This window comes from Eublepharis macularius, chromosome 2 (assembly GCF_028583425.1).
Source record: "Eublepharis macularius isolate TG4126 chromosome 2, MPM_Emac_v1.0, whole genome shotgun sequence".
NCBI lineage: Eukaryota > Metazoa > Chordata > Lepidosauria > Squamata > Eublepharidae > Eublepharis > Eublepharis macularius.
The window spans coordinates 164,988,853-165,001,756 of NC_072791.1; the positions used below are offsets into that span (position 1 = coordinate 164,988,853).

At 41.6% G+C, this 12,904-nt stretch overlaps 1 protein-coding gene across 1 annotated transcript in view; it reads left to right on the forward strand.

The window, feature by feature from the left end:
- Positions 1-12,904, forward strand: part of SLC49A4 (solute carrier family 49 member 4) — a 132,502-nt gene that overhangs the window by 57,955 nt on the left and 61,643 nt on the right. Inside the window, exon 4 of the mRNA XM_054971282.1 lies at positions 1,820-1,949. Coding sequence (XP_054827257.1) covers positions 1,820-1,949 — 130 coding nt within the window. The remainder of the gene's footprint in view (positions 1-1,819; positions 1,950-12,904) is intronic.

Genomic DNA, 12,904 nt, shown 5'->3' on the forward strand with positions numbered 1-12,904 from the left:
ACTCTATTTAGATGGTGGTGCAAAATACCCTCAAGTCATAGCTGACCTATGGTGACCCCTGGTGAGGCTTTCATGGCAAGAGACTAACAGAAGTGGTTTGCCATTGCCTACCTCTGCAACCCTGGTCTTCACTGGAGGTCTCCCATCCTTGTCTAGGATTTCACTGTTAATCTGGTGTGACTTTTGAAGTGAGTTACCAAGAATTCTGGATTTTTTTTTAAAGTGCTCAGGAAAAAAGGAAGAAACGTTTCTTCCACTTTTCCCATTCCCCCACCCTCACCCCAGGCCTTCACATCTTTACTTAGATAGTCTTGCTGTGGTATGAAGTATACCCTTTGAGACCTGATCCTACTGATATTTGGCATGCTTGGTTTTAGGTATTTAATTTCTCATTCACATAGAATTGTTTGCTTCTTATTCCTTGAGTATGTTGGAGTTGGAATGTTATGTATGGCTTCATATAAATCTTTCTATAAATCTGCATATTGAGAAGCAGTGAATCCTGAATGCAGCACAATTCTCTTGGATGTCCCCATAGTTGGGACAACAAGAGGTGACCTGTAGTGTTTTTATAGATCCTGCTTGTCTGTTTCGGTTCCACTTTTGTGGATCTTCTTTCATATTGCATTTCACCACCTTTGTTGTCTTTTCTTTTCAAATGTATTACTTCTACATTTCATCTTCTAAAATGTCACTATCTGCTGGTATATCCCTCCTCACCCTATTCTTTCATTTAACTCCTTGTTAATTCTGAGATCCATGTTTGAAACTTCCTTGTATCTAATACTTTGGTTTGCTTCACTCCATGGATAGTCAGTCTTCTTTCCAGTCTCCAGTATTCTATATCCCCTTTGTTCCTCTTGTGCTCCATTTGCTCAAGAATTCATGAGGGAGAATGTGCTTCTTGCAGGTTCTGCCACCATAAAGGTTTTTTCCCCTGTAGTTCAATGATTTTTCTGCTACTTTTTGTTTATTTCAAAGTACTTTTGTAATTAGTCTCATCCTACTTCTAATAATGCCCTGACCTGGATAGCCCAGGTGAGCCTGATCTCGTTAGATCTCAGAAGCTAAGCAGGATCGGCTTTGGTTAATAATTGGACAGGAGACCTCCAATGAAGACCAGGGTTGCAGAGGCAGGCAATGGCAAACCACCTCTGTTAGTCTCCTGCCATGAAAACCTCACCAGGGGTCAGCATAAGTCAGCTATGACTTGAGGGAACTCTCTACCACCACCACTTCTAGTAATATTGATAAAAATAATATTTAGAATTTATACAGGTCTTTGGATTGTCTTCATATGCATTACTTTAGTCAAGCTTCAGTTTATAGATTTAACTCAGAGATTCAGTTTGTTACATGTCTTCCTGGCTTGAAATGAATAGCAGTTGCTCCCAGGCCAGTTGCTTATTGGAAGGAATAGCATGGGACTCATCAGGTGTTTATGCCTTTTTAATCGGGGACATGCTGCGCCTGCTAGTCAGGGTGCACAGAGAGAACTGAATCTTGCTAAGGTATTTCTCCTTTAAACCAGAAGCAAAAGCACATGCAGCGTCCATAATGCTGATTGTCCCAGCTGCTTGGCTTTAAAATGTACTGGCAGGGTGGGAGTGAAAAGAGACTCTGTGAGCCAGCAGTGTTGAAGGCTTTAGTTAGTTGTTAGATATTTCTAGGTTGCATTCTGTCCTGTTCATTCAGCATCTGATTTCACTTTTACAGAAGTTTTGATACAATTTTCCTGTGGATCAAATAGTATGTTTCATGCATATCCTCTACAATAATGCATTTCTTATTTAGTTCTTTCTTAATTGTTTCCCCTTAGAATTTGGCATTGTGGCTTTGATATTCTCTGCAGCACTAGCCTACTTCCCGTCCCGTCCTCCGTTTCCTCCTAGTGTCGCTGCAGCTAGTCAGAGGCTCAGCTACAGAAGAAGTTTTTGTAGGTTATTAAGGTATGTATGGATGCCATGGTGTTAGAGATTATAGCAGCTTTTGGCCTCGCTAATGTTAAACAATAAAACAAATCATTGATGCACCCTAATAAGGATTGTGTATATGCCACAGAGAGAGAAATCATCAAGTTTTTTTTACCGGTAAGCTCAATTTGTGCAAGCAGAATAAATTGTGAATAAAATTTATTCTGCTTCCAAAAACTGTAAAGGATTAAGATTTTCAGATGAGGTACAGCACTGATGAACATTTTCCATAAGAGCCATGCCTGTTTGTTTGGGCATCTCAATATGGTATTATAGTGTTTATGACAGAAATATTAAACCTGCTCAGGCAGCCTCTCTTTCCCTGACTGAGTGTCCTTTCACAAACATGCTCAGTTCAGGTTCCACACAAGTTATATTTCTGTCATAAACACTTCAACATATTCAGGCAGCACACAGCTAGCCTGCTTTCTTCTGACTGAAACCTTTCTCCCTGCACTCTGTCTAAACTGCATTCACTCCGCCCACAATCTCAGTCAACCAATCATATTGCTCACTCATTCCTCTCTTTCACCCCCACTCTTCACCTAGCTCAAACCAAGCATTTAAAGACACATGCACAGATTTACTTGGAATCATTACAGGGGGAGAGACAGTTCATTGGAGTGTAAGATTTGGATACCATGGGTTGCAGGTTCATTACACAGCATCTCCAGTTAAAGACCCCAGGAAGAAAACTTTTCTGTCCCTGAGACCTGCTGTCAGTAAGAATAGACTGTACCAATTGTTCTGATAGCTTCATATGTCTGTATAAGTCTGGATGCGCCTCCCCCATCCATCTGTGCTTTAGAAATGGATAAAACTGGTCATTTAGCATGCTCAATTATAACAATCTGTGAGAACTCTTATTTCACAAATCTTAGAGTTGCTTCTGCTGTGTTCAGAGCTGTGTATGCTTTCTACTTAAATGCTTGTGCACAGATTTTTTTTTTACATTTTAAACATTTCTAATGCACAGTTTTCAGTCAGAACAGAAATTCTTTGGCAAGGAAAGCTAAACTCTGTGACCTGTTTAAATTATGCAAATCAATCTGCATGATATGTTACAAAATTTATTGTGTTTTGCTAGTAATGGTGAAGGATCAAGAAGCTATGAAGGGCTCTAAAAGCACTAGCTGACCACTGGAAACTTTGTTCAGCCCCCCTTCAGCATCTTATATTTTAGGTAGCATGGTCTACACACGTTTAGGTACGTTTTTGCAACAGTGTACTTCTCTTTAAAATAGAAACTGAGACAAACTTGAATTTTGTAACGTGTCAAAGTTTTGCACCCTGTGTCAAATGTCCCTCTGAAACCAGAGCATGAACATAACCCTGGTTATATTTTTTTTAATGAGTCTTCATATATCTCTCTCATAACCACCTTGAAAATGCAAGGCAAGATTATCTCCCAAACGGGTCCTTTCTGGAACACCAAGGCTAGATAATGTAATTCTTCTGTTAAACGGAACCTGTTTTGTATCTCTTATTTTCTGTGATCAGTGTATCCATGCACTATATCAAAAAGTATGGAAATCATGTTTAGGACACTTGTTGCTTGCAGCAGCACTGTCATTTGAGAATCTGCCTGTGGGCTGTATATTAAAATGTTACTGTCAAATAAAAATCTGAATAACAACAACTGGATCTGCAGGTGGAGTATAAAATGTCAGTTGATGGGGCTCCATCTGAGACCTGCGTTAATAAACAGGATGCTTGTTCACAGTACTCTAAACAGCGTATCTGAGAACCTTGTAAAGTTGAATGATGAGCTACAAGGCTTTGAATTTACTGTCCTTTTTTTAAAAAAAAAACCCTTTAGAAAGAACCTTGACAGTTAAATAAATAGTGACTATGTCTTTAAGATTCTGCTTTAAAATCTTGAATTGATGAATACTCTAAAAGCAACCTAATTCTTTGGTACCCGTTTTCCAGCTATGGTGCCCTGATTTTTGTTTTCACTGCTTCACCTATGAACGCCTATCAATATCACATCTTGCAAATACTTCCTTAATGTTTTCCTTCTGCATAGCCTTTCAGGATAATCCATCCAAGGAGAAATGCTTTAAGATGGTTCTAGGAAAAATCCAGGCCGTGCATCACAGAAACAAACCACATTGCTTGTTAGGGTGCACATAATTTTTTAAAAGCCAAAAACATACACAGAACTCACTCATTTGGCTCATTAAAGTGGCTTCCAGAACATAGAACCAAATCCAAGAAATGAGGCTGTAATGACTCCCCCTCCCCCCGCTGAAAAGTTTGTGTGTTTCGTTTTGATCCTTCTGGCGCAGAGACCACACAGGCAGGCCTGGCATTCAGGCGCTGTCTGGCAGCATCTTATTTTCCTTAATGGAAAGTTAGTCTGCACATATAACCAGTTGGCTGCAAACGGGCTGTTAGCGTTAACTCTATTGGCGGGAAGGGGATGGGCGTGACATGCATGAGTACATTTTTTCAGCATTTCCTGGGCAGTGGCATTGGCATTGAGTGGCTTGTAGGGATCAAGGGTTTGTTTTGCACTAGGTAGGGTAGCAGAAGCTGCCATGGTGCCATCACACCAGTGTCGCCTTGCCATCACCATCTCCTTCTGTGCACTTCTATGCACAATGCAAAAAAAGGCCAGCCCAGCAACATCCTCGCAGGCATGCACATGTAGGTTTGAAGAGGGAGGGGTCTTCTGACTGCCAAGGCTCATGTGATGCAGATTGGGGTGAAAATTGGAAAGAAAAAAATAATTAAAGGAGAGCCAAGATTCCAGCCAAGTGGAGCTGGTTCATGCCCATCCAGTGGCTTTCTGCTGATGTCCTTCACTTAGGTGCCATAGTGCCCTGGCTTAAGAAGTCATCCACAGATAGTGGGTCGAGGAGCACCAGGAGGAATTTTATCTTGCCCAGAAAGTCTTCTGGCTTTGGGTTTTTTTCTATTAACCCAGTGTTAAATGACTGGGAGGTAGCGGGCCTGTATAGCACAATCACACACACACACACACACACACACAACCCCAAGCCTTTCCAGATCAGTATTCCATGTTGGAAGGACCAATCCGGTCAGATTTTTTAAATTTTGGGGTTATGAGGTGTTATGAGCCTGAGCCTAGTGGCTCTGGGGAAGCCTGCACTAAAGTGACTGCAGAGTCTACATTTCCCAGGTTCCCTTTGATTGGGTAAGAAGGGATTCTGAGGGGGAAATTGTACCAATCGGAAAGTAGGGAGATGGTGCCTGAGAGAAGGGGGAAAAGGCCTCACCACAATGGGAGAGTGTTCACTCTTAGAAAGTAGAGCTGAGGAGAGGCTGCTGCAGATGGAGTGATCCCTCATCCAGAAGGGGTGAGACAGTTGGAAGCCACCCACCAAGAGATTGTTAAGAACAGTCTAGTTAGAGGCGATAGGGTGTGTTAGTTTGTTTATTCACCAACCTTTACTATTCTTTATTTTACAAAGTTTTTAACACCTGTTATAAATGAACCTTTTAAATAAAATTCTTTATTATTCTGCCTGAGTCCTCCTGCCTCATTCGGTCACATCAATCAAACCTACTGGGAAAGAGTAAACAGAAGGGATTGGTTGGGTGCTCTGGACCCTTCTGAGGAAACCTGTACCAGCGTGGTGGCAGCCTATAGAAAGCTTCTCTGGGTCTCAGTCAGCTGTGACACAAAGGGACTCCTGCGGTTTCTTCTGTAATCCTGTTCTTTCATTTTTCCTTTTCATTCAACTCTGGGTAACAACTTCAGTTAGAAAGGGAGACTGGCAGCCAGCAACCTGTTCAGTCTTCCACTTTTACTAGTAAAAAATAGGGGGGGAGGGCTATCCTCCCTCTACTTCCTTTCTCGTTAAGAAAAAACCCTAGCCCTCCCTTTCTGTGCACTTTTACTCACAGTGCAAGGAAAGGTTGGCAGCCATGAGTCCTGGCTCAGGCTCCTGCAGCAGATTAGGTAGGAGGATTCACCCTTCTGGCCCCTCATCTTGGATACGAATCCAGAAGACACAGGAAAATATAGTATAACAGCACAATTCAAAGGTAAAATGTATTAGCTTTGTCACTAAAGCGGAAGTGTTTTGTTAAACAACATTTTGCTGTGCTGGACTGGTTGGCAATGGAATGCTCTACTGCTTCTGAGTAGAGATGGGCACGGAACAACAAAAAAAAAAAACCCGCTCGGTTTGTGGTTCGTTAATTTCCATGGAACACGAACTTATAGATTTCCGAACCGGTTCGAGATTTGAGTGGGGGGGCAGAACGGCCTCCTTCATGCTCAGAGAGCCCAAACTCGCAGGGAGTTTTCAGTAGGTTCTCCTCCAGCCACCCACCAAGTTTCATGAAGATGCAATACAGATCTCCGAGTTATAGAGCCCCAAAGCGGGAGGGGGGGTGTTTGAAAAGCTAAGACTAGGATGGGGAGGGGAGAAAGGGAAAAAAAACACCATTTTCCAAAAAACCTCCTCAGTCAGTAAGAAAAATAAGAAAGCAAGAGAAAAGAAAAAAGACACTTCAGCCCCTTTTCCAGCAGTCAGAAGTGCAGGCCAAAGATCTCTCCCAAGTTCCCAACACTACAGCCAGCAAGCTCTCTGTTCTCTCCCTCTCCCACTCTGGAGAAACTGAAACCAGGAATCACACGGCTTCCCCTATTTATGGAAAAAGCCAAGAAGATTGAACAACATAGGAGTACTCTGGTTGGCAGAAAAACCTGCCTAACATGGTTTTGGAAGGAAGAGATTGGTGTTACCATGGCTGCTGAAGGCCCATCTCCTCAGTTGCCTTGGAGATTCTAACCCTCCCCCTGCTTTTCCTGGCTTGATAGGCCAGAGGGGGAGCTATCTAGTTGGCAGGGACAACTGCCAATCAAGCCTGAAGGCCTCAGATTGGGGGCAAACTAAAGACTGCCATGGTTGCCTGGGTGAGGGAGTGTTTGGCGCCAAAAGTGTCTGAACTGGCAACAGAACGGTAAGAAAAGTTCATTTGGTTTAGAAAAACGTGGTCCTACGGAATGCGTGGTTCTTTGACTACGAACTGGCCGTTCCATACAGAATTTTGTTCCGTAGTTTGTTTTGTGCCTATCTCTACTTCTGAGCCATCCTGGCACCACTTGTTTCCTGCCATTGTGTGAGCCCAGCCACCGCCAACCTTCCTTAGGAGGTCCATTAGTTTTCATGTGCTTGAGAAGAAACTTGTTTGATCTGGAAAGAACAGTGAGTGCATCCGTAGCTGTGCAGCACTCGCCTTGATGAGTGCTTTCCCCATTTCTTGGGAACCATAAACACAGAACCCTGTTGTTGCTTGCGCTCAAATTTAGTGAGTCTATGGTTTAGAGGGAGGACTGTGTTTTCTGTGTGATTTTGGTGCTGTTGCATGCAAAAATAGCTGCCCCAGAGCCTCAATCCCTTGAAGAGTGTGCATTTGCACATGCGGCCAACATGTGCGCATAGGGCCAAAACTCCTGAAGTGGAAAAAAACAAACAGATCAGTTCCAAGCTGGCAGAATAACCCGGTAATGAGATGCGATTGTTCCATAACCCCTGGAACAAAAACGGAAATGCAAACTTTCTAAATGCACACCTCTGTTACTTTTGTATTGCAAATTTCATTATCTTTAGAGTAGACACCTCTTTTAAAGATCATATTCATTTGTTGTGGAGATGCATCCTTGACAAAACTGATGTGGCCAATTATCGTCCAGTCTCTAATTTGCCCTTTCTGGGCAAAGTGATTGAGAGAGTAGTAGCTGATCAACTCCAGATCTTCTTGGAAAACTCTAGCACTCTAGACCCTTACCAGTCTGCATTCAGACCAAGTCATGGGACTGAGACAGCCCTATTAGCTTTAGTGGATGATCTCCATCTGAATATAGACTAAGGCCATGCCTCTTTATTGCTCCTCCTTGATCTATCCGCAGCCTTTGACACAGTAGACCATGCCATCCTGTTGATGCATTTAGAAACAGAAGTGGGCATCAAAGAACATGCCTCGGACTGATTTAAATCGTTTCTTATGGAACGGACTCAAAGGGTTGCCGTTGGAGATCAGCTGTCTCCAGAATGGGAACTATCTTGTGGGGTTCTGCAAGGCACAAACTTATCTCCCATATTATTCAACCTCTACATAAAACTTTTAGGAGAACTCATTTGCAGCTATGGAGTTGGATGTCATCAATATGCAGACAACACCCAACTCTACATCTCGCTGTCCAGGTCCCCACAGGATACAGTAGAAATTTTAGATCGCTGCCTGACAGCCATAGTGAAATGGCTGAAAAAATAACAAATTAAAATTAAAACCAAAAAATACTGAAGTGATGCTTGTTGGGAAGTCAGAGATCTTGAAAGATCTCTTTCGATATCGAAGTGAAAGATCACTTTAGATAGAGTTCATCTGACCCTTGCAGACTCAGTTAAGAGCCTGGGGGTTATATTGGATCCAGCGCTACTATTAGAAAAACAAGTTAAGGCAGTTGCAAAAAATGCTTATTACAATCTCACTCTAGCCTGGAAGATGACTTCTTACCTCAGCCAACTTGGCCCCCGGATCCATGTTATGGTAATATAAAAACTCGACTATTGTATTGGTCTCCCATCTAAGTTAATTAGGAGGCTACAATTAGTGCAAAATACTGCAGCTTGACTGTTAGCAGGAGCAGGAGCATCACTCCCATCCTACAGTCACTCCATTGGCTACCTGTCAGTTACCATGCTCAATTCAAGGTATTTGTTATACATACAAAGCTCTTCACAGCCTTGGTCCAGCATACCTACAGGACTGCCTCCCTCCTTATGTTCCTCCACAGCAGCTTCACTCATCTGAACAGGATGTAATTCCGCACACATTGGATAATGCACTTCCAATCCTCTTTAGAGACCATTTGGAATTGAATTTTTTGTGTGTGAAACAAAAAATCCACTTCTAAACGATTGCTAAAATGCATTGAAAGTGCATTATCTAATGTGTGCGGAATCAGCCAGGGTCTCTTGCAGGTGCCAGCCAGCACATGGGCGAAATCAACAGTAGCCCGTACACAGACTTTCTCTGTGGTGGCCCCTACCCTATGGAATGGCCTGCCTGAGGAGGTCAGGAGAGTCCCCACACTCCTGGCTTTCCGCAAACAATGCAAAAACAAATTATTCAGAAAGGCTTTTTTCTCAGCGAAGAGGGCGGTATTGTAGGGAGTGTGTCTCATGTTTCGCTAATGAGTAAGGAACCATAGACTTCACCATTATGCTGCCTTACATATTATCTGTTGCTTTAAATATGTACTCCTATATACTACCTGTGCTTCATGTTGTTTAATGTCAGTCCTACAATTGATTATGTTCGGTTTCAGCAATTCTTCAACACCATATTGGATCCTTGCTAATGCTATGTCTTTGTAAACTTGTATTCATTTACCTTATGACATTGTTTATGTAAATGTTCTTGACACTGTATGGAAATGCTTGCCCTTGTTCTTGCTACTGATTGTACTAATCTCACACTAAGTAATCTGCCTTGAGTCTCAGTGAGAAAGGCAGACTACATAAATAAATAAATTAAATTAAATTAAATTAAATTAATAAATGTGTGTGGAGGTGCGATGATGATGATTCGTACTACTGTTTAGATTTTTTCCAAAAGAACAAGGACTATTGTAAGTTACTGCATTGTGAAATATTGCAATTACTGAAAAAGAAACAAAAGTTGATGAGGCCAAATTTATCTGCATTCAGTAGAGAATAAGAAAATGGTTGCAAGATGTAAATCATATGGCAACAAGAATTGTAATAGGCCATTTACAATCAACATATCTAATTCTCAGCATGGCCTCATCTATACATGCTTAAATCCAGAGACTGGGCCCATAGACAGACAAGTCCCAGGTTTGCAGAAAAATCTTGTATTTGGAAAAAAGGGGGGGGGATTGAAAACTGCAGAATGATAGAAGCTGCGTCTGTAGTTTTAAGAAAAAATGCCCTCAGTAGCTGTTTTGGAAACCACGGCTGTACTTCCAGTCTTAAAGCCAGTGAGGTAAGACTCATTGAGGCCAGGCCTGGCAGCAGTCCCAGGCAACTTGGTATGACTCACCTAGGCCTGAGTATTTGCTTCTGTTCGACATCAGCCACCCTATGAAAGCCAGTGTGTTGTCATTTCATACTGGAATCTGGGAGACTGAGGTTTGAATCCCCATTCTGCTGTAGAAGCTCCCTGGATGATCCTGGGGCAGCCACACTCTCAGCCTAACCTACATTACGGGATTGATGTGAGGATAAAATAGAGAAGAGGAGAATGATGTAAACTGCTTTGAATCCCCACTGAGGAAAAAGGTGGGGTATAAATGAAGTAAATGATAAATGTAGCTGAAGATGGGGGGGGGGACAAAAGATAGGTTGATTGGTAGGTAGGAAAAACTGAGGATGTGGGGGCTGCCAGGAGGAGACAGTATGTGTGGGGAGGGGAATATAGGGGGAAGTAAGGTACTCCCCATATGTCCTTGCAAGTTCCCCACCATGCAACTCAGCCCAGCACAGTGGCCAGGCTGGCAGTGCATAAATGGAACTGATTATTCCTTGGGAGATGCTGCCAGGATAGGGAAAGAGAGACAGCTGAAGTTGGGGGTGGGGAGATAAAGGTAGGATAGCTGGTGGGTGGGAAAGAAAGAAAGAAGCAGCAAAAGGGGAGATGGTATTGAGGCTGCAGGAAAAGGGAAAGAAGAAATAGTGGGGGAGAGGAAAACAAGATGCCCCCTGCAAGTCTTTGTAGGTCTTTCACATTAATTAACATTAACCTTTTAAAACAAAACGCTTATAAAACATGTTGACTTAAACATGTGATTTGTTGATATCTATGATACCTTTCTTACAGTTTTCGAATGAGTGTTTGGATCTTAATTTATATTCTATTCTAAATATTTGTTAAAATTTTAACTGATTTGTTTGTATTCTGATTTAATCGTAAGTCATTTTTATCTTTGTTGGATGTTAATGTTTCTAAACTCAGTTTTATTTATGTAATATGCTGCCATCACTGATGAAGACGATTTGGTTTTAGCGTGTTTTTTAATGTGAACATATTTTATCTCTAATAAATGTTTTGTTTGAAAAGTTGATAATTATGGTGCTACTGTAAACTCCAAGCTATACTTATTTTGGGATGACTTATAATCAGTGTTCTTGTATTCAATTGGTTGTTTTAACTATTTGGACACTTCCTGAACTTTTTGCTTGTTTTTCTATTCTGGCTGAAGGCAATTTCCTCTTTTTTGTGTTATATTCTAATTGCGGGGCAATAGATAATTTTAAATTGTCCAATGAAAAAGCATTGGCCCATTAAAAGTGTGTTCTAGGTTATCAGCAGAAACGTCTCAATTCAAAAAGTGCATTTATTTATTTATTTATTATTATATTATTATATTAAATTTTTAGTCCGCCCTCCCCACCAGGCAGGCTCAGGGTGGAGTACACCATTTCAATTTACATAAATACAGTTAAAAACAGATAAAACAGTATACAAATAACATTAAAACAACTTTATACAATACAGCTTCTCTTCAAATGGCAATGATAAAATACTTCCCAAGCCCTGGCTCATATGTAGGGTGGTGGACAGATCTTTAGTGTGGTCAGTGGGGGCCCAACCTAGCCTCCACCATATGCCTGGTGGAACATCTCTGTCTTACAGGCCCGGCGGAAAGATAATAAATCCTGCTGGGCCCTGGTTTCCTCAGACAGATAGTTCTACCAGGTTGGTGCCAGGACTGAAAAGGCCCTGGCTCTGGTCGAGGCATTTATTTTCAAAATGTCAATTAATTGTCCTTTGGCAGTGGTTGATTAATTGTCCAATACTTTTTTCTATTCTCCAAAGCATGCAAGAGCCAGAGTGAGATCTCTTAGAAAATGGCTGCTGAAGTACTTGGCCATCTCTGACTCTTCAAGTTGAAGATTACTTCTGAGTAGTCTCTGCAAAAGCTGCATTGTCAATGTGGCAAACTTGTTTTACTGTTATTTTTAATTCTTAAATTTTGTGTTATAGTGCATGACCTATGGGCTGTTAAACTTGACTTGTCAGTTAATTTTCTTCATAGATTATCAACGACATTAATTTTCATAAGAGGAGAATTAACATGTCATATATTTAATCCTGAATCAGGATTTTGGCCCTTATCCAGGCCTAAATGGGCTGGAAATGGCCATTTGGGGCCCATTTTGGCCTGGATCAGGGACAAAATGGCTGGGATCAGGTTGGTGCTGGGCACCAACCCATTCCAGGACAGTTTGGCTCGTATTCGGGCCATTTTGGCCCCATTCAAGGCCCAAACGGTCCTAAAGTCAGGTGGGCAGGGCCACCTGACTTGGGGGAACTGCTGGAATGCCATTCTGGTGCATTCTCCCTCGAAATGAGCCTGTAGATAGTTATCCAGGGGATCTTCTATTTTTTTTCTAGATAACCACAGCTTAGCAAATCGTTTCCTTTGCAGGTGGAAATTGCAGTCTCAGCTGTTACCAAAGATCCATGTGACAAAGGCAGAATAAAGTAATAGCCTCTGTACCTTTAGTTCCTTAACGACATTATGACTTTGTTATCATGTGGATATTCTTGGACTCTTAACTTCTGGGGTTCCTGAGTAGTGTTGTCTATACAACAAAAGTCTACAGTGTTTGTTATAATGCTAAACATTTGGAAGAACCTTCAAATAACCTTACATAGAAATTGCCAGATAAAATGTGCATTAGATAAAGCTATATGTTCCTCTAGAATTCAGAAATTGAAGCACTTTAAAAAGAGCTCTGCGCCTCTTAGCAGAGGACTGCCTTTTGTTTCCTTCATTTACAGTAAAATTGTTTCTTTTGGGCTTTTCTGTCAACTCCTGTTTATTTGATGGAATGAGGATGATGACGCAGCTTGCATGGCTTTACCTTCAGTGAGCAGTGAAGGTGAATTGTTTTTTAAAAGAAGAAAATCCTGAATCC